Below are 26,026 nucleotides of genomic sequence, written 5' to 3'. Positions count from 1 at the left end.
GTTGTTCTGATTTTTGGAATTCACTAATTAATCATATACAACATCTTTTTTATTCTCAGTGTGCAGCTACATCAGACTAGTTATTTGGTGGCTAAGGAGAGCCCCCTGGGATGCTTTCATGCCTGACAGAGAGCTATATATAATTACTTGTTTTATCATGTATACACTACCATATGAATTAATTATAAGATATTAAATAGTAAGAAGATGCAGTTTGCCAAGTAAAACATTACATGATGGCAGACAGTATTTGTTTTCAAAAATTTCCTGTGATTTATATTTTCAAACTGCATAATGTCTGTGGAGTCCAGCAATGTTTTCATGAGGCTGAGATGAAGATTTCATTTTCTTCCAAGAGGCACCGGTAGCTCTTGAACAATATCTCCTACTGCATGTTTAGCAAGGACAGTTTTATCTCAACAGTCTGTCTTCCCTTCCAAAAACTAGGGCAAATTGAAACAAAACCAACTCTATGTACTATTGAAAATGATATTTCTGAAATGCTGTAATGTTGTATTGTGTCCTTCCAAAGCTATCTAGAGCTTCTGTCAAACAATCTAGACCTAGAGTGACTTTACCTTTATTTTAAGCATGTTTTCTGTCCTAATAGACCAATCAGGTTGCAGGAGATGGGCAGAGAAATCGTGAACTTGAGCAAAGATCAGAAATGTAAAATAATGTGACAGGAGAAACACCAAGATATGTACAATGTGTGGAAGTGTTATGTAAGCAGTTTAATTGTGGGCAAGGAAAGAACACAGCTTATATGAGGATCCAATAACTGTAATTTATTTTTAGGCTAATTGATGTTTTAGCAGTCTAGTCAAGCTATAACAACCTCTTATTAGTTCAATTACAACAGTGCTAACACTTATAATCCAACTCACTCAATTTCTCTTAAAGTCCATTAATAATTCAATAAAAATCAATAGACACAAGTAGCTGCCCATTTCCTCTAATTTTGAGCTTTTACCCTCCCTATGCATTGTTACAGTGAGTTAGCAGCAGCCCAGGCTCTTTGCTGGGAGCACCATATGTGGAAGGTGTTTTTTTTTTTGTAGTTTTTTTTTTTTAATCTGTTTGAACCCAATACATGGGCTATGTTCTTGCAGTTGATTCACAAGGTTAATTATATTGTGATTCCTTAGGTTTTAGTGCTTCTCTCTTTTGGGGGGAGAACAGATGAACAACTCTAGGGAAAAAAAAAATAAGGAAAAACAAACAAGCAAATGCAAAAAGAGCCAGCAGAGGTAGACAGCATACATGTGACCGCTGAATAATTTTGCTGTTGGAGATAGTCTTCTGTTGTCTATTGGTACCACCAAAGTGGTCAGGTACAGGGCTATGTCTATAAGGAGAAGAATCAAAGATGATCTTCAGGGGGTACGAGTGATGACGATTATAGTGGTACAGTAATCTGGGATAAATAATGTGGGAGATTGAGAGAAAATGCACAATTTAACTGAAGTGGAATATATCAGTTGAAAAATCTGCTGCACTGGATTTGCAAAGCAAAGCAAGACAGAAGCACAGCAATTGGTTTGACTCACTGGAGAAACAGTGGTGGTTAAACGACAGGTTTGCCTGCTGATGGAGAGCCTAGGAAGAGTGGTAGAAGGAGGTGGAGCAAAGGCTGTGCCAGAGCCCTGAGGTGTTTTGTCTTCTTGGACAGCAGCTGAGAAAGGGTATAACATGAGGAGCATAGCGTTGTGAAAAGCAAAGTATGCAGGGTATATAGAAACCAGATTGTAGCTGAGCGTGAAGGGAGCCTCGAGAGACTAGGAGCTTGGAAGTACAGCTGGGGAAAGTGGTAGAGACCCAACTAAGAACATTTTTATTGGAGCAATGGACTGGGGATTTTTAAACTTAAGCAAATTGGAAAGAAGTATTTGAGGATGAGTCAGTACGTTTGGTAGTGAAAGGAAAAAAAACACTTTCACAGGTGGGTGAGCTGGGGGGAGCTTGCTTTAAACCTATAGAAGAAGAGTCTATCCTTACTCTTTTAAGTTGGTGAGGAATGGGCTGCAGATAGGGTGAGAGACAACATGAGCAAAGTCTGGAGACAGGACCATAGTTACTCAGACAGGTAGAAGGTGGGTGAGTGGGGAAAACAGCAGGGAAAGCTTGATGCCAGAGACAGAAGGTGGGAAAAGGAACACTGTCAGTGGAAGGAAGGCAAAGAGAAAGAAAAACGACAGAACTTTTTGTCCTTTGTGGCCATGAGAAGGTTGCAGGGCAGATAGCGTTGATTTTATATCCACCTATTTTCCCTGGTAGCAGTTGCTGTGATTGGTCTCTGTTCGTTCTCCTCTTTTGTCCTTCCTTAATAAGCAATGATCTTCTGATGCCCTTTTCCTAAGTCAGGGACCAGATGAGAAAGTCTTAACCTTTCCCAGCCTGTCTATTTCTTTGAAAGTTAGGTCAGTAGTGATAAAAAAAAAAAAAAAAAAAAAAAGGTCTGAAGGCTCTTTGCAGTGGGTGCTGTTACTGGCACCCATCCTTGGGATTCTCAGCAGAGAGGCCTGAGACTCACAGAAATGGTAGGTGGGTAAATAATGCTCTCACACTTAGCAGTGGAGCCTGCATGTTGGCATGGAATTTTGCTGATGAATTTGTGTGGGAGAGGTGGAAAAGCATTGCCCTGTTCTGCAGGTAAATGTGGAGCTTCATATTTATGGGCTGTCAAAATGGAACCTTTCATTAACAAAAAAAAGTATCCTTTTTTTTTTCTTTTCTTAATTGTAAGTGTAATCTACTCTGATCTTGTGTTAAGAGTACTTTATGATGCACTTATGAAAGTTTTTTTTTAGAAATACAACTCTTAATGCTCCTGTTTGCTCTCCTCGTAGATACTTAATATTATCCATTGCAAAAATCCTGCAAGAGCAATTCTCTGTCAACCATATGCCTCTGTAAGTGTGACTAGGGAGATCATTTATGCCAGATAACCATTGAGTTTTAAAGAAAATGGCTGGAGGCAAGACGCTATCTATAAAGCATCCTCGCTTCTGGAAGCAGCCTTCTCTCTTTACTTTCCAGCCCAGATTTACTGACTTAGCACCAGCCTCATTTGTTCTGGCAGGCTTTTGTGGTGGATAAGGGCAATGATGGATAGCGAGGCCTAAGGAGAGACTTTGTTTGTTAGCTTTGGTCAGCAATGATATATATATTGCAGGTCAAGTTCTCTTCTTCTTAACGGGGCTGTAAAACATAACCGGGAATTTCATTGTGGGGAAGCAAACTCATTCGGGTACAAGTGTGAGGGAGATGGGGAAACTTTTCCTGGGTTATATATTTTTGTATAAATTTTGTTAGAGCTCTTGAAGGGATAAAGAAAGGCACTTTCTTCAGTTTTGATGTTTTTGCAACTATAAATACATCACTGAAGTGCAGATTCCAAATACTTCTGCACTAACCAATTTTCCCAGAGATTCCTCTTTTATCTGCTCCACCGGGAATCGAACAGATTGATGATCTCCATGACTACATTGTTGTCAGTACATCCCAGCTGGTGGCTCAGTATCACATCACAGACTTAAAGCACACAGGTCTTTATTGTTGGATGTTTAGAACCAGTGGAGTGGTGCATTCATCCTATTGAGCTGACTGACTTCAGGATCTTATTGACTAAACAGTGAGACATTAATGCGTATTAATATGCTAACAAGGCTTTTTGGCAAGGGAAAATTAAGATAAATGTTGTAGGCTTTCATAGATATGGAAATACATCGGGTTTACTGTTGTATTAGTGCATTTGTGTCTAAAGGTGAATAAAAGACTAAAGCAGCGTTTCAACCAGTAAGCAGGATGAAAAGACTTTTATTTTGGTAGTTTTAAAAGAGAACAGCTGCTGAGCTTTTTCCCTTTTTGCCCCAGTTCAGTCTTTCTTGATCTGTATACTTTAACCTAATGTATACAAAGCTTGCATATGGTGGGCGAAAGGGGGTATGGAATTACATGGTGGTTTTTTTTTTTTTTTTAGTATGGTCACTCTCTTTGCAACTAGTGATTTGGTTGACACTTTATCCCTTTTTTATCAATTATTTTAGTGTAATTTAGTGCTAAAGTTGCAAACGGTTTGTAAAAGCAACATTTATCAGATACGTGTCTTGATGTGAAGCAATGGAGATAACACTTGCTTAGGGTCTTTTGGTGCCAATGTAAAATAGTAATGTGTAATAGTAGAAGTAATAATCACATTTTCTTCGCATTCTGCATAGGCATTCTGGAGAGTTGGGTGGGAAAGAGTTTTGCTTTCTGGTGAGCTTATAAAATCAGTTTGAGAAAGAAATCAAGTTCGTTCAAATCAAACACTTCAGTCCAAAGTTAATCTGATCATTTTGTTGTTGTTGTAACAACTGAATGAACAAGGTTTTGAAATAAAGGCAATTATAAATAAAACATTTTGCAAAACTTCAATATGTGTGACGTTGGCAAAATGAAAGCTTTCATTTACAACACTTCCAAATTAGAAGGTTTGAACCATTAGCATTTTTGGTCTCCTGTGGCTTTTTACCTGCCAAAGCAATCATTAATATAGTTCATAGAAAATCCTATTTAACGTTTCTGAGGCTTTGGATCTTTAAGTAGAATTTTCTGAGGGTGCCAAAGCTGGCTCATAGGCAGTCTGTTGACTCCAAGAACATAAGGCCTCTAATTACTCAAAGACTGATGTTATTACTTAAACATAAATCAACACCATTAATTTAATATGGAGTTGGGAACTAGGATAGGAAAGACACAAGTTGCATCTTTTGTAGGGGCAGCCAAGACGTGTGTTGTAGCTGCTGCCTGGTTTTGTGTTTCTGCAGAACATCTGTACTTCAAGAGGTTTTGTGCCATTTCTCACTTTCCGTGCAAAAGAGCCGCTTCTGTGGTAGTCTTGTGATACCCTCACTTTTTTCTTTTTCTTTTTGTGCTTTCTTCGATGATTTGCATAAAATACATTGCCTTAATACGCTCACTGCGCTCCCTGTAAATATGCATTTATTTTTGTATTTATGTATGTATATGTAAATGACAAGTGCTTTTCCAAAGCATTACCCATATATATATATAGGTACGATTCTTCCATGCCTGCAGAGCTTACAGGGAAAGGAAGGGAAGGAAAACAGCTGAAGTTTATTAGCCGTGAAATTCTTGGAAACAGAATTTGTGAAAAATAGACTGTGCTCACCCCACTGATCATTTGCAGTTGATAACTTAGTGTTTTTTAACCTACTGCCCCCAGCTTCTCCAGAAGTATCCTTGGGACAGTTGCACTGGGCAGAAAAACTGGTTTCTAACAAACTGGGGGGAAAATAGATTTTTTTTTTCCAAAACTGATTCAAACTGCAAAATGACTGCAGAATCACTAATAGTCAATGTATCACATCATTTTGTACTGAAATTTTCTTGTGGAAATATAAAGGGGAAAACAGTCAATGAGTTGGAAAGTACCTATTAATTTAAAGAAGCTGGAAAGAGGAGGAAGAACTGGGAGGCAGGCATATGATCTAAACTGGAGTAAAGTACAGGAGTTAATATTGTTGACATTTAAGAAGTCAACCCCAATTTGAGTTTATATATCTAATCTATTGTTTTGAACTATCATCAAACTCTGGAACACGGCACTGTTCTCCATCTGGAGATTTTATTTTCAACTCAGAAAGCTGTAAAGATCATTGAAAACAGGGAACAAATCAAAACTGATGAGCAGGGAAAAAAAAAAAAACAGTCAACAATCCACTCCTTTGATTTGTAACATACTTTTCTAGCAAGGTTCAGTGGCACATTGCATGACAGTATATACTAGATGTACAGAGCGTCTCAGTAATGCAGTCTTTATCATTACTATTTCGGGAACAGCATGCTACTAATCGCTTCCAAATTAATATAGCCTTTCTTCTTTATCACATATTAACAGTGTGCAGAAGTTGTTTTGTTATTTGTGGTGCTTTCTTGGTCTTACCATTTAAATATAGCCTGCTACAAGAAACAGGCCTAATTTTGCAACCAAAGTGAGTACCAAAACCAATCAGTTTTTAAAGTCCATGCCTACAGTGATTTATGTCTGGAGTTTGCTCTGTGACTTAAGACTGCAGCAGATATTCCACCCCAACAAGTATTTTATCAAGTTACAATTTTCTTTCTTTTAGAGCAGGTCTTTATATAAACCAGAATCTTTCAGGTTCCTTTCAGATACGGTGTGTGTATCTGTGAATATATATATGCACAGACACACACACGCACATATATATTTATATATAAAAAATGTAATGTATATATGCGCACACACACACGTATATATTTATATATAAAAATATACAAAAAAGTTACTGATTGGCTGCTTTGTGGCTATGACATATACTTCGAATAAGCTCTGGTGTTTTTTCAGAACTTACTGTGCTCTTTACAGCTCCTTCCCAGAGAACAGCACCTGTTAGATCAAAGGCATATGGTATGCATGCAGTAGTGTGTTCATATACTGGTGACTGCAGTGACTGTAATGATACAATGATGGATGACATTGCAATACTGAGGCAGTTGGTCTGCTGTTTGGTCCCCCGGTTATTTTGTTGTTGTTGTTCTTTAAATAGTAGGAATAACAGCATAGGCACTTCAAAAGGATTTAGGAAAGATCTAAGCCACTGTAATCTTCTTTGTAACTCCACTAACAGCTGCTCACAGAAAGCTCATGCTGCTCCTGTTGCTTGAACACTTCAAGTAGTTGTTTGAAAGGAGAAAGCCAAAAACTTTCCAAAACGCATTGCTATTCAAGAAACTGTTTAGTCTAATCCAGTATTGCCAGAAGTGGATAGTGGTGTATGGAGGTATTCTGAGGAACACGTCTGAATTTGACTCATCATCCTCTTTGTCTTGTTCACAGATATTGATGAGTGTGCTGAAGGACAGCACTACTGTCGGGAGAACACCATGTGCGTAAATACACCAGGATCCTTTATGTGCATCTGCAAAACAGGATATATACGCATTGATGATTATTCTTGTACAGGTAAGAGAGGTATATTTGTGAAAGGAAATAACAGGGTAGTAGCACTGAGGAGCACTGATATGATTCTTCTAAGGTTAATCTTTGTTAGATTCACAAAATGTCTACATGAAACCTAAACAGAATAAACACTAAAATAATTAGAAGGATACAGTGCAGTAAAGCTGCTATATTTTTACAGATCTTGTGTAAGTTCCATTGTTTGCCTGAAATTGTAAAGCAGAATGGATTGTCTCGTAGGTCTGCATGAGCTTGGATGCTGAAAATGTGAGGGGAGGAGACTGAAGGGAAAAACAAGAGACCAAAATCCGTGCTATGGGGTTTTCGGTTTCCATGTGGCATACCAGTACAACTCCACTTGGAGTCTAATGACACTTCTACAAACTTCTGATGGAGTTAAATTTGCTATTAGATATGGGTGTTCCCTTGTTTTGAATGCCCTGGCATCAGGGAGATTCCCCAACTGAATGCCGTGTGTTCAGAGGGCAAGGGCTCAGCCAGCTTTGTGTTGCTGGACCACAGCATCTGTCTTACCTCCGCATCCTCCCTTCCTCTTCTGCTGGCACTGGAAGCTCCAGTGGGAGTGCTGGGTTCACAGTGGCTTTCTCTTGTTCTAGTCTCCTTTTATTGCAAGGTACTTTAGGGTTATGGAATGAAAATGGAACATTTAAAATAGTCTTCCGTATCAGAACCAGTCTGACTGCAATTGTTCCTGGGAGGAATGTTTTTTCCTACTAGACAGATAAAGCAAATATGATTCAAAGATGTGGCACGTTCTCTCAGTGAAGAAAAATGTGTGTGAACGAAATAGTACTGCTATTTTGTGTGCACAGGGGAATGCATCATCTCTTTTTATAAAAGGTTATATTTGTTCAGTAAAACTTTCTTGGAGCTCATGTTTTGTAACTAACACCAACATCATCTATAAGTGTATGAGACTATTCAGAATGATGGAGCCAGCACTGTGAAATTCATTTTTTATTTTATTTAATACAGTCCTTTCTGTCTTGTCATTATTGGCATCAGTGATGTGGCTTGGCACAGAAACAGCTTCCTCATAATCTAGTGTAATTGGCTTGCCCAAGCATGCGCAGCACTTAGGGACATAGATTTGAAATCATATATGTGTTATTTTTGTGCATACAGTGCTACCTGTACTTGGCATTGCTCTTACGTACACCGGTAAGCATTATTTTTACCTCAGTAAGCCCTGTTCTTGAATGACCAAGGTATAGGCTGCTTGCAGCAGGTCTTTCCTGAAGCAGCCAGTGTGTTTCTGGTCATTCTCTCATGTTTTCCACACTCTCAATTGAGTTTCACTACCTGCTGAGTGTAAACATTGAGATTATTTTAGGACTGAGTTTAACTAAATCACCGTGATATTTTTTCCACTTTTTTTCCCCTAATTTGCCATTCTCATTGAACTCGACAAATGGTGAACCATCATAAACAACTTCACAGGGGCATATGGTACCTATAAATACGGTAAAGGTCTTTCTCAATGCTCTGCATGCTGCATTCCTCTTATTTGCTGAAATGTGCTGTTGTGAAATTCAGTCTAGTCCGAAAACTCTGGACAATCCAACTGGTAAAACTTGCTAGAAATCCATTACAGATCTGCCATTCCAAAAGTAGTTTGGCTCCACATTTGTAAATAATAGTTTCTACTGGAATCAGCCTGATGGATGACAAGATGAATGATTTCTCTTTCACCTTTTCCCTGACGGTACAGGGAAAAGCTAATGCAAAAGGAAGTGAAGTAGTAGGTGAAATAGTTTTGTAAAATTTCAAATCTTAAGGCTCTCTAAGCCAGATGAAGCTTAAGTTGTGCAGTGACTTTGTGTATGTCTGAGCAATGCCACTTGCTGTGATGTGGAAACTGGAGTTTTCCTGGAGTTACATTAGAGTGGATTTTGGATACTGAGAGGCAATCATGAGAATGCAATGACTGCTGAGTGGCAGAATTTCCACTAATGGCAACCTAACATAGTTAAGTCTATATGTCAAAAGAAATGTGTTTTTCTTCTGGTTCCACAATTATGGCGAGCACCTCCAGTGGAGGTGTTGATCACTTAGTGAATTAAGTAGAGTTGTGAGACTTGCATGGCATATCCACCAAATGACTAGAGAGTGGAAGGTCAGTTGTTTTAAAAAAGTTAGTGAAAACCAGGAGACTTTTAAAGTCATTTGGCTTGATCAGTAAATGGCATTCTGTGCTTGTTTGAGTCTATATGAAAGACACTGAGAGCATTTACATTACAGCACTGTATTAAAGCAAATGGCAAGTGTATGTATTTGCACATGAGATCGCTATAGTTTTTCCGCCCCTCAGCATATTCTTTTCTCTTTAATGGTTTTGCCACCTATTAGTGCTCCCGATTTATGAGACTTTCATATGCATCCATTTGCCCAGATATAAATCCGAGGTGAAGTGAACAAAAGTAATGAAGGCATGCTGCTGTGGCTTTGACATGGAATCTGTAAAAGTCTTAAACTACTAGTTTGCATAAAATTGTCTTTCCTGAAGACACTTTCTGTGTTATGAGAACCAGCAAAAGCTCTGTATAACAAAAACACTGAGTGCATTTACAGGACACTGCATGTTAATAAATCAGTGCAAAATAATAATGGGAAGGAGCTTATGGTCATAATGGTAGTATTTTGTTGTCCTACAGACAAAAACTTTGGTCTGGGCAGTCATGTTTGGGTATAACTGACTTTTCATAACCAGTGTTTTCTCTTGCAACATATTGTGGTATTTTAAAGCAAATACTTTAAAGAAAAACTCATTATACTTTACTTTTTTTTTTCCTCTTGTTTGTTTGTTTTCATTTATAATTTAAGTGGAGCCATAATATCATCCAACTAAACAAGTGACATTTAGGACTTCAGAAAGAAAAACATTTTCCAAATAGGTTTTGTTTAGAGAACCAATGTTACGGATCTCAACCTGTGTTCCAGGCAACCTCACATTTGCTCTATTTAGGCCCATCAATTTAATCTGCTTATCATGATTGTACAAAGCAGCTAGTAGAAACCTCTGCACTTTGAGAATCCAGATACCTCCTTGTCTGTGTCCAGCACACCTCACTGTGCATCGTGAGCTCGTGTCCCATTCACTGCAGCTAGTAATTATTTTAGTTAAGCTTCATTTTTTTTGACATGGTGAAACTAGTTCTTGAAGTTAAGGGCATAAACCAAGCCTTTTTATCTGGCAGAAAATCAGAACAGTAAGGAGAAAAACAATCATGATAGACCAAAGAGACAGAGGTCTGCAAATTAAGGGGATATTTTGCAACATTTTGTGAAGAGCACCCTATTCAGCTTGGCATACCTGTGAAAATTGGGCTGTGCACTATCCTTAAGAGATTTTTTCTAGGTTTTCCATATTTATTTTTTATTCTAATAATCAGGTTATTGTAGAAGCTGCACTAAATAACTGATGTATTCCATAGTTGATACAAAAGCCTGATGTTTACATCTGGCAAAAAAGTGGGAAAGATGTCTGTAAAGGAATGGTATTTCCAAACAAATTCAAACACTAATATGCAAAATATCTTCATTTTCATGCCATCAGGTAGTCTCTGTTTTATGTAATTCATGCAGAAGGTGGGTATTGTAGGATATAACTTCTGCATTGCTCCTTCCTCTTTTCCTTGAGATAGCTGAAAGCATCAGCTTTGACAGCATCAGTTATCAGTTGCTGTGGAAGGGTATTATAAGGATGTGTGTTGCCAGCTACTTGTGAGAACCATAAAGCAGATACCTCACAGACATCTCTTGTTTGCAAAGGCAATCCTGAGTATCTTAGGGACACCTTGGTACTGCAAGCATACTACAAAAACTACCAAGAGACCATGCTCCAGGACTGAAGTTGGTGTGGTTGGACAGCATGCAATTCTGTTCAAACGTAACAGTGCTCATGTACAGAGGGTCTGATACACTTCGGCTTTTGCCAATGTGTGCAACTAAATTTAGTCATTCAGACATTTTTTGTCTTCCACAGAATCTGAAGTTTTTTGCAAGTATCTGTTTGCCTTATTGGAAATTCTGGGTTTAACTTCTTGACTGAAAAATTGACGAAACTGAAGAAGAGGCAGATTTTTAATCCAGTTCAGGAATAACAAGAATAGGGCAAACAAACGACATCTGGCTCTGTGTGTTACTAAATGTTAAAATTTTGAAATATATTTCAGGTCACGCTGTTCCTTGTAATGCTGTGTAATCAAATCCAGTTGTGGAACTGTAGCTGTGCATGAAATAGCTGACTTGCTGCAAGCTGGACCAAAAAATATGCTAGCACATCCTTGGGAACGTTACTAAGTAGGAAGAAAATGTTCTGCAGCTTGGTATTAATATGTCATTGTTTGCACAGGATATCTGAAGCACAGAAAGGATATGTTGAAAAATTATAGATGAACCTTGATTAGGCAGGTTATGATATGAATGATGCCCATGCAGTTTGCTAGCAGATTAACGTAGTGTCTTATTGTTTCATTCTGATACACACATGCACATATGTAATTTGCCAGTCATTGATCAAAATAGAAGAGAGACATAAAATCAGTGGCATTTAAGGATTTTTCTCCTGCATGAGACATTTGAAAAGAAATCTGCACTATCTACCTCTGACAGAACTCTGCACAAAAGACTGATTTAGACAGCAAATAGCTATTTCCAAAGCAGCTCTAGTCTCTTTCTTCATGGCATGTTTATTGCAAGTTTTACAATAGATCTGAATTACATTTTGATTTTCACAACAAAGGATGTAATGAAGACATCAGTTTCAGATTTTGTTATTTGTATTCATCTTGGAAGCAAATTTTGCAGGGTTAGATTGAGTTAGTCACAACCATATTTACACAGAAATCTGTTGTTCATGACTGATTTTATGGTCAGAAATCAATCATAGCTATGAGAAGGGGAGATGCACCCATATGCCAAATGGGTGCACAAACTGCAAATTAAAGGCATAAAAATATGCCCCAGGCTACCATGCTTTCCTTACTTTCATATTGCCTCATTCCCCATCCACTTTGCTTCACAGGAACTGAAGTGTTACGGTGTTGCACTTGGGAAAGGCAGGCAGAAAATGGCATGACTCTCTGCTGGGATAGCTTTGTATGTATAGCAGTATGTGGCACCATCACTGTTGTAGATGATTAAATCTAAATACTTTCATATTTTTCTGGAATAGTAATACTTACATCCTTACTCTGTCTGGGATTACAAAAAGTGACAGGCTGTTTTCTTGGCTGGAAAAAAGAAAGTTTTCCTTCTAGAAATAAGGATGCAGCCATTGCCACCAGCAGTGTTTCACATTGCAGTATAATCTGCACCTGGTAGCAGTGCTCTGAGCAGCATAATATGTAACCTTCCTTGCACTTATGTATTTATTTATTTATTTATTAATAGAATAGGGAGAAGTTAGGAAATGAGAGATGAAAGCTCTCTCTTTTTCACACCTTGTTTCTAAGAGTGAGGAGTTCATGCTGTCCACAGGGGATGATTAATCATATTTTGTCCCAAGAGAGGTCTTTAGTTTCTTAAAGAAACTAAAGTGTCGTGGGACCACTCCCCCTAAATAACACATCAAAATGGAGCAGAAGAAAGAACTCTCTGTGGGATTTAATGCAGCATCCTCCTTAGATCATATTGAGGCAGAGAAAGATACATGCCATGGCCCAGAGAAGGGATTTTCCAAGCCCAAGACAATTTTTAAGGCCCCATTTCTGTTCAGTTGCATGGGCCACCTACTCTCATTTTTTCTCCCTCCACTTTCCAGCCAGCATGAAAAGGGAAAGCGACTCCAGTGGAAGGGGTACAGCTGGGGGCTGCACTCCAAGAGAAGCCCCTCGAGGGCTGTCCTGTGCCTTCAGCTTAGAGCTACCAGTGAGGGAGGCATTAGGGCTCCCTGTGGATTTCAGGCCAGAGACATGAAGATCATAAAACTGTATCTTCAATAAATATCTCTGTTCGTGTGGTCTAGGTAGGGTGATAAATGTCAGAGGGTTTACTAGAAGCAATGGACATGTATTGGACTTACTGGACTTTAACTGGGTTGTATCCAGCTGGACCTTGCTAGCTGAACCTCCCCCTCTGGCATATTTAAGTCATTTATGTCTCTCAGAGATTTTTCTACTATTTTTCTCAAAGTGTTGTCAATGCATTCAGCAGCATTAATTTTTTTTTCATAGTAGCCTCTCTCAGTAAAATGAAATTTAATAATTGCATAAATTGACAGGAAGCATGGTGGTAGCAAGTTGAGTGACACCTGAAATGTTAATTCTTAGGAATACTGGCAGCACAAATCTGTTGCAAATTGGAAGAAATTCCAAGAACAGCATTAAAATATTTAAGGGTCTGAGGAGATTGACTTGACATATGGGAAAGATTTAAGGAGAAAGCTACACATTTAGGTGCATAATGATGTTGCATGTGCAAAAAGTAGGAATTCTGGTAACAATAACGCTAACAAATGATTACTTGAGGGGTGTCAGTAATGAAGGGGAAAGTGGGGGGGAAGGGCCTGCACCGCTGTGCATCATTTTTCCACATTAGTTGTTACATCTCACCCACGTACTCTGCTCTTTAATGATATTGTGGGATGTCTTTGAAGCAAAGACACCGGGTCATAATGTATCGACAAGGGACTGTCGCATTTAGCCTGCTCAGTGCTCATGCATCTAATACTATCTCACCTGCCTCTGTGCTATTTTTCCCCATGCAGCCGTTACCATTTCATCACTCCAGTTTTCTGACTGGCCACACCATTGTGATTTATTTTATACTTGCTTTGCCTGCAGTAATAAAACCTGTGCCTTCCCCTAAGCCCTCCTGTTTGGATCCATTTTTGTAGATAGCTGTGTCTTATAAAAACCAGCTTATTTGCCTGGCTTACAGTCAATGCCAGTGGATAGTCTTTTGAAGCTGTAGGGAAGTTAATATTTTATATCACTATGAACGTTTTTGACACATGGTTGTGTTTCATTAGTAAGGTTGGTAAGGAGACATAGTCCTTACTGCTCCCAGAGATTGACGCTGCCAGCTTTGGAGAGGGAGAGATTTTCTGCAGGTTACACAGCAGCTCTGGTGATGTCCCCACTTAGCAAAGATACCTGTTGGTTTGGTATTTTGCTAGGCAGTGATACATGGTGGGGTTTTTGAGCGTGTGTATGTGTGTGTCAAAGAGTTTTTTTCAAGAAACGTCTCAGGAATTCTCCTGTCTCCATGCTCTGGGTCAGGAGATGCCAAGCTAACGATGCTCTCCCGCAAGTGGGAGATGTTTTCTTTTAGAACTGCCAAACTTCTTCCACAGCTTCTGAACACAAAGTATTAAAGATATAGTTATAGTCCTCAGCAGAAATGGGAGTTACCTTTAGAGGTTTCTCTTCTGCCCTTCTTTTGAAGTCTCCGTATTAGTTTTGTACTTCTCATATAAAATGTGCTTTATATGCGCAAATGCCCAGTTTTCAATATCCTTTCAGGCAGGAAATAAACAAGACTTTTTTTTTGGTATAATATACAGACAAAGGTTGTGTCTTGCCTCCTTTTTTGCATTAATGTTTTGTTTACAATGTAAGTCTTCTGAAAATGCTTATGAGAAAATGGAGACAGGGTCTTTACAATGCTAATCGTGCCCATCATTATCACTTGAGCGCAGATGCTCCCTCTGTTAAAACCAACAGGGGCCTGTGATTTGGTTGAAATAACTCAGGTTGAACATTGTTTATCATTCAGATTCCTAAATTATTAGAGGTTTGGCTGGCTGCTCAGTTTCTGCTTCTTGCAAGATACAGCTTGTTCTGAGGGGGAAATACAGTCACGTGCTATTTTTATTTATTTATTTTTTTACTTTGGTACTCTGACACACTTCAGATGAAAGATTCCTCTTGGAATCTAGAAACTGAAGCTCATAAACTTGCATCTGCCTCCATCAATTGCCTGGGACATCAACAGGGAGAGAAATCACACCTTTTCCTGTATTGTACAGCAGAAGTGATGCAGGGATACTTGAGAAAATGTTTTGTTGGACTGCCAAAACTTTTCTTCCAGATATTCAGGAAAATGTCCACAAAGGATTCTGTTGTGTGGCTGGAAATGGATTTGTAACAGTACGTGTTGGTAGGAGATAGACTCCAGTTAGTTGTGAAGCGTGGGTATTTTACAATATCATGTATTTTTAGTTATTTTTGTTCTAGCTGTACATTTCCGTAACCACAAATCAGTTCTGGGAGGCTGAAAGGAATGCCTCTCCTTAGTTACAATGAAAAATAAAATCTAGTTTACATATGAGGAATGTGGGCTATGTTTTAACACCTGCAACCCCTTCTTCTAAGATTGGTATAATTGCCTGGTATGAATGCAACTATAAGACTGATGTAATCCAGACTTGAATTAAGTCATCCAGCTTCTGTGTTTAAAGCTGCACACTCATCTCTCGTTAATTAACAGTATAAAATTGACCTACTTTTTCAGACACACAAGAGCATCCACAAGTCATCGCAGAGATAATGAGAGCTGATAGTGCTTATTACATTGGTAAATGAGGCCACATTTTAATAAGCGACTAAATACGGCTACAAGATGCAACTTTATTCAGCACTGCTGTGTACACTTCACCTTTCACTGCTGCAAAGAAGCTTCAGAAAAAATCTGTGACCTCAGATTAGTAATATAGCATATCAGCTTTTTTATTTGAAAATATAGTAATATAAGGCATTATGAAATTAAAAGCTAATTTCTTCCTGTTTTTTCCCTTGACTCATTTTGATAAGAACAGCAATATTTCAAGTTTTCCTCAAGTTCTACAGCACTACAGCTGAGCTCGTTGACTCTACTTAAGTCAAGGCTAAGAATAATCTTACAGTACAATGCAAGGGATAGAGCAATAATACTGACAGGGGCTTGTTATAGCATCAGTGTAGTGACATTCAGTGGCTTGAGTAAGGAAACGTTTTAGTCAGCAAACCACCAGAGAAAATGTGATTAGGAGCTCTGGATTTATAATGATGTGGGCAAGATGAACCATCTGTCTCTCCTATCTCTAATTTTGGTGATTCTCCTACCACACACACCTATCTCCCAATTGTATGAATAAAAGACGTATGAACACACATCCATTATCAAACAGGGTAATCCAAAACCCACTGCAGTGATGGTGTCTAGCTATACTGTGTCTAGCTATATACTATATATAAACACCCTGGCAGTTAGTTTGTAAGCACAAGGCAGTTCCAACTCAAAACCCATTTGATTCTGATTTCCTTTACTTGGCACAGTTTACATGCTGCTCTATAAGATGTCAGCCTACAATCCTCAGCCTCTCAATTCTCTTTCAGGATAAATTCTTTCCTGTGTTGTACAATATCTGCTTTCTAGCTGTAAGATAACTCACAAAGCTAATAGAGGAATGATCATTCAGACAGAGCTTGTTGCTATGCTACTGCATTACTTGGATAACAACACAAGTAATTTTTATATATCTGCTGTATCATATACGAAGGAACTCACTTATGCTTTATTTGGGTTGGATCAAGTTATCGTTGACAACTTAGTTTAGAGGCTGTTTAAATCTGGAACCAGACTTTTTTTTTTTAAAGAAGTTTTGTTGTTGTTGTTATTTGTTTTTTTTTAAGAGGAAAGTCCGATTTCCTCCTTGGTTACTGATCCAGTTCATAACAACTTTTAATATGGCTGTGCAATTACAGCAGGATTGATTTCTTCGCTGATCAAAACCCAACACATTTTAAAGGGTCTTTGGTAGAATACAGTGTGGGTTAATAAAAAGCAAATGTATTCACTTGACAAACACATGAATGTGTGATTTTCAGTATTGGATGATTAATTCTTTTACAAAAATTATCCATCTTTCTATGGATGATCACAGGCTGTGAAAGATAGACTGCAAAGATAAGGGAACATGGTAGGTAGCCTTGAGGATAGTTTCTTTGAAGTTGCAAAGATCTTTCTGTCTCAGGAGGTGGGAATCTGCTGCTGTCTCGTTGAGTGAGCCATAAGTCAAGAAAGTTGGATAGCTCATATCTATCATGTCTGAGCCAGGTGGTGATCATCTCAGGCTGGGAGAGCTTAGCCTGTTCTCAGAGGAACTCTGGCCAAAGTCAGTCAGAGATGGAAGCTCCTGTATGAAGCAAGACAGCTTTTAAAAAGGAACAGCAGAGTTATTTAAGGTTATGTGGTCATGCTATATTGATGTCAGCGTTTTTCTACAAATTCACAATAAAAGTCAAAGACACTGTGGCCATGATATAAATTACCCCACATTTTGAGGGTATTAGACATATCTGGCAGTATATGACTACTGCCAGACCTGTTGGTCTGTTGGCTTTCTATTGTTGAAAAGTATTTCTGATCTTAAGGTAACACAGTTGTTAGAAAAGGCAGGGGGGTAATTGTCTGTCAAGACTTATAAAAGGAGACATAACATTTTTTAATTTTTAATATTGTATCTGAAAGTTTTTTTCTTTTGATTGAATATGGAAGCTTCCTATGTGGAGAGGAAGGAATCCCTGAATTATTTCTGTTCAGATAACCTGTGAGCATGGAAACTTTTAATTCTTTATAATTTAATTTCCACTGCATGCTAAATGGCATGTCCAGTAGTCAGCAACTCCAACTTATGTGTCCTATATTATTTCATGAAATCTTTCAAAGATCAGCCCACTGTATGCTAAATGGCAAACCATTTCCTTAACTCATGCTTTATACTATCAGTCAACACTGAAAGTCACTGTGACTTAGTATTTGTCATCATCTATTACAAATCCTGCTTAGGTTTGTCACTGGGATAATTTTTTATCAATGATACTCACTTTTATCAGTCTCTTGGACTCATGATTTTTGACTTAAAAGAACAGATCTACTTTGCTGCATCAAACTTCTTCAAATTAGAAGTTCACTGCTACAGCCAAAAGAATTCAGAAGTAGCCTTTCTGGTTCTCTCAGCTATGGGCTTGAGTAGAAGCCTACGTGGTACAAACTTCTCAACCACAGCACGAGCTGTGTACTTGCTAGTCCTTCTTTGCAATCAGAATTATGCTGAAATCAACCCTGAAATGTCTTGGTGCACAAAGTAAACATGTTGGGTTTATTCACTTCACTGACTCATCTGGTGTCAGTGTTCTTCTGTGTAATCCCAAAGAAAGACTTATATTTTTAGTTCTGCATATTACTTTTGGTGCACACAGAAATTTGCAGCCAGACGGTGGCTGTTCCGTCACGAAGGCGTACCATGAAAGCTAAATTGGTGCTTTTTCTGCTCTTCTTTTTCTGTCTAAGCTTGTTTCAGTTCCAGAATTTGCTCTGTGTTTGCCAGTCCACCCAAATGAGCAGAGAAGAGAGGTGATGGCAGGACCTCTCCGCAGCAGTCAGAAAGAGTAGGCCAACAAGAAGGAACAAATACTATCTACTAAGAAAATACATTGGGACCCATCCTCAGGGTTTTGCTCTGGCACTGCCCTGAAGAAGACTGGCCAAATCATTACAATTAATTTGAAAAGCCATGTTAATACAAAAGGGAGCATCCCTGTTTATGCTGTGCTCCTGTGCAACATAATACTAAGGTTCTTGGGTGAAATTTCACTTTTGTTAATGTAGATCTATATTGTGAGGCACTGTTTTTAAAATAATGCATCTCTAAAAGGTTCTTGATATTATTTCAGAGGGCATTCTCAATATACAGAACTGTTCTTTCTTATCATGCCTTTTTTTTTTTTTTAATACTAGTGGTTTTGAGGCATCTTTAAGTTTGAACTAGAAAACTTAAACCAGAAATTATTTCAGAAATGTCAACTGACTTTCCTGAAGTCAGTGCCCTATACAATTTATATAGTTGGATGTGCAAAAATTGTTGCCATCCCCCATCAAATCAGTAAAAAAAATTGAAAATCGTGATGTCTCTCTTGAGAACTGAGAGCTCTGTCAACAAGCTTAGTGATAAAATAGGAATCTGTCCAACCTGGAGATTTTGTAGGAGTTTTTGTAGGAGTAGATTTTTTTTTTTCTGACAAACTTCCAAACCATCTTAAAAAGCCTGCTTCTGTTTCCTGCTGTCCTTGTATGCCATTATTTTTACACATCATCATAATATACTTCGGAAAAACAAAAGAGGGAATTGTATCTATTTTATATTTTCAAAGTGTACGGTATTCCAGGGAAACACTTGCGGTCAGCTAGTTTGATAAGCCTGTAACTCACAGTGCTTTAAGTAAAAAGTCGCCAATGTCTTCTGCAGGTATTCCTTAAAATCATGATGGGAAGGTGGGAAGGCAATGAGAATTAAGTATCTTAATATTTTATCCTTTTTTTTTTTTTTTTTTTAATTTAAACTCATGTTTTGCTTTGGGAATGAGAGTTTTGTGAAAATCTCAATGTACTTACTTATTGGCATTTTATTCCTTTGTTTTGTTTACTTGTTTCAGCATGTTTCCCTTCCAACATATTAATAAAAGAAATGACCACTTGATTTAAATGGGAAACAATATTTCATTATGCATGCTTATTTTCAAATGCAAAATGATGTTAAAGTGGTGGGCTGCCTAACCGTGCAATAAATGATGAATTTATAGTATCCCAAATATCTGTCTTGGCAGATATTGGAACTAATTTGTAAATACCTACTAAGTTAATGTCCAAGTCACATGGAAATGGAGATTTGGACTGGACTGACAAAGATAAGCAGCTCTGAGTCACATAGACCAATCATCAGGGAAAATATATTGTCAGCAATGGTAATTACAGCAAGTAATTGTGTCATTTAGCCTGTTACAGACCACTAAATATGATGACTTTGGAACACATCAGCTGTCACACAGTGTTAACTTTGATGTTCGGGGTTTGGAAAACTATTGAATCTTTCAGTGTTGGAGCATTAAAAAAAAAAAAAAAAAAGATGAAGGTTTCACACTTTTCAGAGTGGGCATAAAATGGTCAGTTCTTTTCAGAAGAGGACTGATTTCTGAAAGGGTGCGATGTCCATCAAGAATAATACCTTTTAAATATTTTTTGGTGTTTTGCTAAGTTTGGAGTGTATACATGCTTGGTAAGAACAGTTGAGTACTTTGTTCCTAGTTCTTTGAAGGTGGAAATGTAAAATTCAACTTAACTTCTGTACACGTTATTTTAATGTTTGGGAAGTAAGTAGAGAATGTGGTTGATTTTTTTCTGCACATATATTCCAGTCTGTTATGAGTAGCCAAGGTGTACTATTAGCTTAGTGCACCTTTCAGGGAGTGGGTTTCACATTAGTTTGAAGTCTTCTGAAGTTGCTCACAGAATCTCAACTTTAATTCTAACTTATTCAAATGGGAAATATGTAAAGGAGGTAGGATGACAAAGGTGAGTTCATCCTGGGATGACTGCAGTATTAGGAAAATGGAATATCATGTCAAGGCTTGCTTTTTTCCTTAACTCTGTGATTTGATTCTTAATTTATATTTTGGATACTTTAGACCTAAACGGCAATGAAGATTTATTGTCATCTTGTTTCTGCTTATTAGAGCAATTAATGGTGTTCTTAAATATGATAGCAAATTTGATGGCAGAATTTTTCAGATACATAAATTTTGTTAACATGTGCCTATGCAAATATTTATCAATATATAAAAAAATACAGAAATAATGATTTGTAAGGCTGGTTGGCACTAGCAACCAATTTGTTTCCAGGGAAAGCAACTTAGGTGCAGTGGTTGTGATGATGCATTTGTTATGCTGTTTTGGTGTACCTCTGTAAACTACCAAGAAGGATCTGCCTTAGGGAAAATCAGGAGTGTCACTAGAGACAGTGTCAAGGCTGACTTGAGAGCAAAGCATCAGTATCATTCTGCTTTACCACTGTTACAGCACATTGTTTTCCCTGTTTTCAAGTAGAGAACCCTTTCCTCAATTAGGTGAGCAACACTGAAGGAAGGTCTACTCTCCCCATTGAGAGCCACAAACACTACAGTTACCTTATCAAAAATAGCACTGTCCTGCTTGACATCCAGTGAGTCATGCGAGTGCTTGTGCCACAGTACCTCCAGGGAAATAAGGTGAAGTATCTCATGCATTAAGAAATCTCTCTACTGTATAAAAGGACAGGAAAAAAAAAAAAAGTTTTTTTCCCTAATATTTATGGTTAGATAAGTTGCTCCAGATTCCCGAGGGAAAAAAAAAAAAGATCAGGAGCAAAGCAACAGCAGCAATTCATCCACCACTGTAGTGTGTTCCATTTTCTTCACCTCACGAGCGCTGTCCACGATAATAGCTCTATTGTAACTGTAATTTACCTAGGAGCCCACTGGAAAATCAGTTGACAAATTCTGGTGATGGTGATGTCCCAAAAAGAGTAGAAAAGAAACATCAGATGTCTCCAGAGAGTTCGTACTAAAGTTTTAGTTTTTCAGACCAACTTTGGACAATACTTGATTGGTTTTAGACACCTTTCTTCTGTCCCGTTTCTTCTGTTATCTCCATGCTGAAAAAAACCTGTTTTGTTCAGAGGTGTTTTTGTGGAGCCCTCTGACTGTCTAGATGGATTGTTAACCAGAGTAATCTAAGAAGAGGTAGCAAGCTATGAGTTTCAGCAGCAGTCTGAGCTACTTCCCGCTTTCTTTGTATAGCAGAAATATGTATAGGATGGAGGCCAAGTATCCAATACAAGTATCTGTTGCTTGTGGCAGACTTGTATAACATTCTTTACTTTTAGTAAGAAACAGTAAATTAAAAGGGTTGGCATTAGGAGAAGAAGTAAAATAAACATTTTTCACTTGGCTGAGTAGGATATTTACAGCTCCAGTCTGGCTGTTCTTCTAGCAATAAAATAGGGAGCACTCCTGTAGATGCAGAATTCGCTATCATTGTCACTTTTGACAATATAACAGAAGATTTTGAAAGCATCAGTTTATCATAAGTACCTGGGAGTTTTAGTGCACAATACAAGTTGGAATTTAAAAAAACACTACCTAGGAACAAATAACACATCTCACTAGATCTAAATAAATAAATAAATGGAGAAAATCTAGATGATGAAATATCTTTTAAAACATAGAAACCTTATTTTGAATGTCAATGATAAGAGACAATATATTAAGAGATCAGTTTGAATTAAGGCAAAAAAGAAGTCTCTGACAAGGTCACAGACCTTATGTCTAGACTGAAATCTCTTAAAGTGGGATTATCAGTTACTCTGCATTTGCATTACAGTCCTACCATTGAAATCAGTGGGAGTTACAGATTTTCCTTTAGGGGAAACAGGCCTATGCTAAGTGCTTTAGAAAATCCTTCCCTTAAAATTTTCTGTTCAAGGAAGAATACAGAAAATGGCAGACATGGAGGAAACTGGAAATAAATTAAAGCTTACTTTACTTTAGCTGTCATACTAAATATTCTTCAATATATTTCCTCTGCCTGACTGGTTGAAAAGTGTAAAAACTTATAGGATGCTATGGGAAGTAATACTGATTAATTGTACAATAGAACCCTCCATGAGAATGTATTTTGCAAAAATATATCTCATTCCATGAAACTGGAAATCATGATTATAATACACATTCTGAGGTCGAAGAAACATAAGTGGGTTTAAAAATGTTTAAACAATTTGTTCAAGTGCTATGGAGAAAGTAATGGTAGTCCTGCCTGAAAATATGTATTTTAGCCATCAGCTTACCTATTGTGGCTGGGACTGAGAATATCTTTGTCTTCCCTGTGTTCAAGGAGATCTTAGCACTGATTTTGTGATGAACAGATACCACAGGAAGGAAGGACTGGTCAACATTCAAGCTGTGTGTTAGGCTTTTCAAGTTAAATTCTGGGGGAAATGTATACCCTTCTTTAAGCCATAAAATATATTACTGGGCTTACAAAGTTTGGACTTACAGCATTTATTGTTATGGGAGTTAAAACATTTCTTCAGTCTAGGAGGAATACCCAGAACAGGAATAACCAAAAACTAAAGAAAAGAGATTTTATTCAAAGAACAATTTCATAATATTCTGTAAAGAAGGAAGTCTTAAAGTCCAAGTGAGAGGATAAAAAAAAACAACAAAACATATGCCTCTTGCAGGATTTGGTATGTGAAATAGTTTTGCTAGATGAATCTGTTGTGAAATAATATGTAAAATTGAATTTTGTCTTAAAATATGTTTTCAAAAAAACTAGCGTTTACTAGGATTAGAATGTCCCATATTTTTGGAAGTTATATTTGCATGTAGATATGCAGTATTTCTCTCTCTCTTATTTTTTTTTTTAGAATATCAGGGTAGCTAAATATATAATAAATTATTCACACAGTCACAGGAGTGTGCAAAACAAATTCAGCAACACAGTATAGTTTAGCTAACCCTTTCAGTTGTGATAAGCCGCCAGAATAATCATCAGTATTTGGGACTTTGATGCAGAACTGTTTTTAGGTAAATCAGTGTCCCACAGTTCCAGTTATTAAACTGGAATAGGACAGGTCTGACTTCACTTAAACTGAAAGAATTCAAGCTGCACATGTGCAACACCAGAATGCCAGCTTCATCCCTGCCTATCTCCAGCCTCCTCAGAGCCGCAGCCACCTCAGAGCTTTCTCCAAAGCACTCCTAACCTCACAGAGTGTGGAGCAAGGAGTGTGGGTCCATGTTTTTGCCTTCTCTTCTTCAAGTGTCTTGTAACTACTTCTAATCCTTAGCCAATAACTGCCAATAATATAGTTCCCCTTTATAGTATAAATAAGTCCTGCAGCTTTCTTGTAATGAATAAGAAAAGGAACAGTGGATTTTGGCTGTATCCCCAATTGGACTTTCTTCCTAAGATTTTGTCGTAATTTCTTTCTTTCCCTTTTTTATCATCTTAACACCAAATATAGAATAAGTGAATAAGCTAATATATAAAAGAGAGAAGTAGACATCTGGATGAGATGATTGCAGCTGTTCTCCCTGAAGAACAACAATGGACTAAGTAATTACAGACAGAAACAGCATTTCAGAAAGCGGGATTGTCTCTAAACAGACCTTGAAAATAGAACATGCACATCCCAGATCTATTTTTATTATAAACATAATTGAGGGGGAAAAATAGGAAAATTCTGGGCATAGACTTATAAAAATAGTTGTTTTCTTTCTGAAGAAAGAATTAGAAAATGAGGACCAAGAACAGGATGGAAATATGGGAGTGGATGAAGGTGAAAATCAATCAATTAACAAGATTAGCAATGAATAGACTATTGTAGGGCGACCTGGATTTTCGTATCCCTAGATTCAGCTTTGAACAGAGGACAGCTGCTGGTGGTCATTAATTAATGATTAATGACTTCAGTGTTAACTAAGGGTATAGAGTTTGATGGTAACCATGAGTGATTAAAGCACGGATTCCACTTTGCATTTGAATTAGGGAGTACCTATAGAAAAATGAACTGGGGAATATTTGAATTGGGTAGTATCAATACAAAAATGTAACTTAAATATAGAGAAATGGTAGCATAGTCATCAATAATTTTAAAGCATTTGCTCCTTGAAAATAGTGTGCATATACTGAGACAAGTAACCCTGCTAATTAGAGTTTAAACTAATACGGACTCTTTAAAAAAATTAACCATCTGTCATTTCTCTAATGATCTTAATGGAATAAGTCTTCCAAACTGCCTATATAATTAATACTAATTTTTGTCTTGTACATGAACTGTATGAGGAAAAGAAGCTTGTAATTAAGATAAACTGTAAGTGGGCATTTAGATGTGTTAAGTATTGATAATTCAAGTAACGCTTATCTCTTGTCACTGTTACTGCCACATCAAATTGTCAGCTGGTCACCATGGTTCTATCTATGGATTTATACTGAATCAATGGGAGTGAGATAGGTGACAAAAAGTCATTAGAGTTCAAGAATTCAGAACTTTTATGCACTTCTGTGGCTCAAAAGTGATCTCGTGATCTCTTACTTTCCAATATTAGTAATGAATGGTTTGGAAAAACTGACAGCATAATATTCTTTACCCATAAGTACGTGATGCAGCTCAGTCATAATTCCTTTTTGCTGTTGTGTTGGATTCTGTTTGTTCTTTTTTTTTTTTCTTAGATGTTTGCAGAATTTGGATGCACAAGATAAACATTGCAAAGTTGGCAAAGGCTTGCAGTACACAAGTGGGAAATGCTATACAGATCTTCTGTTTATTTTTAATAATGAAATACACAATAGGAAGGATAGGGGCTGATGTTGCACAGCACTAGGAAAATGAGAGGAGGAGGAGGTAGGTGACACACCTCATAGCATGTTAACTTTTACTGAGTTCTGCAAACATCTCTGCACAGGTAATAAAATTAGTAAAACGGATCCCCCCAGCTGCCGTTGCTGTGTTGTACATCATAAGGTCTAGTGGGTCTGTACTATCTCCTGAGAATGCTGTTATAGCATTCCTAGATAATCTTATAAAGTTTTTGTCCAGCAAACCACATAGTATTGTGAAATAAATCACATCACCTTTACTTTCTGTGCATATATGTATGTATGTGTGTGTGTGTGTAATGTGTTTGATGCACAGTCAAATGCACATAATTGAATTAATTACATTGTTAAATAATTTTTGCAACTCTAAGTCGTCTGTGTCATAATGAACATTCTATGTTTTTTTAATGAAGCTTTCATATGCACTTACTGTTGCTATTATTATTACTGTGGAGCAATAACAAATTATGTAGCTGGAAAATATTTTGTATCTAGAAAGACCTCATTTTAGACATAATTTAGTCAATATAAATACTGCATTTAAAACTTCAGTTGATTCTCAGAACAGAAATTTTATGAATTTTAGCATGGTTGAGCATAGATTCCTAGCCAGTGCAAAATGGATTTTGGATATATTAGATAAAATAGCTTTAGAAATAATCACTGAAAACCAGTGCTTTTGGTCTTTATTGAATGTTTATGTAAATTTAGGTTTGTTGATCATTAAAATATCTCTGGAAAAGTAATTTTTATTTCCTTTCCTCTGTAATACTGTTATACTGTCCTGTCCCCATCATCATTATGGTGTGCACAGAAATAAGTATGGGACATTCG

The 26,026-nt window shown here is 37.4% G+C and overlaps 1 protein-coding gene across 1 annotated transcript in view; it reads left to right on the top strand.

Annotated features, from left to right (window-relative positions):
* NELL2 (neural EGFL like 2) overlaps positions 1 to 26,026 on the top strand; it is a 148,122-nt gene that overhangs the window by 77,749 nt on the left and 44,347 nt on the right. Inside the window, exon 13 of the mRNA XM_035544105.2 lies at positions 6,869 to 6,994. Coding sequence (XP_035399998.1) covers positions 6,869 to 6,994 — 126 coding nt within the window. The remainder of the gene's footprint in view (positions 1 to 6,868; positions 6,995 to 26,026) is intronic.

The sequence above is a fragment of the Cygnus atratus genome, chromosome 1 (genome assembly GCF_013377495.2).
Source record: "Cygnus atratus isolate AKBS03 ecotype Queensland, Australia chromosome 1, CAtr_DNAZoo_HiC_assembly, whole genome shotgun sequence".
Taxonomy (NCBI): domain Eukaryota; kingdom Metazoa; phylum Chordata; class Aves; order Anseriformes; family Anatidae; genus Cygnus; species Cygnus atratus.
Note: the sequence above shows the minus strand (reverse complement) of the source record. Positions and strands in the feature narration are given on the sequence as shown.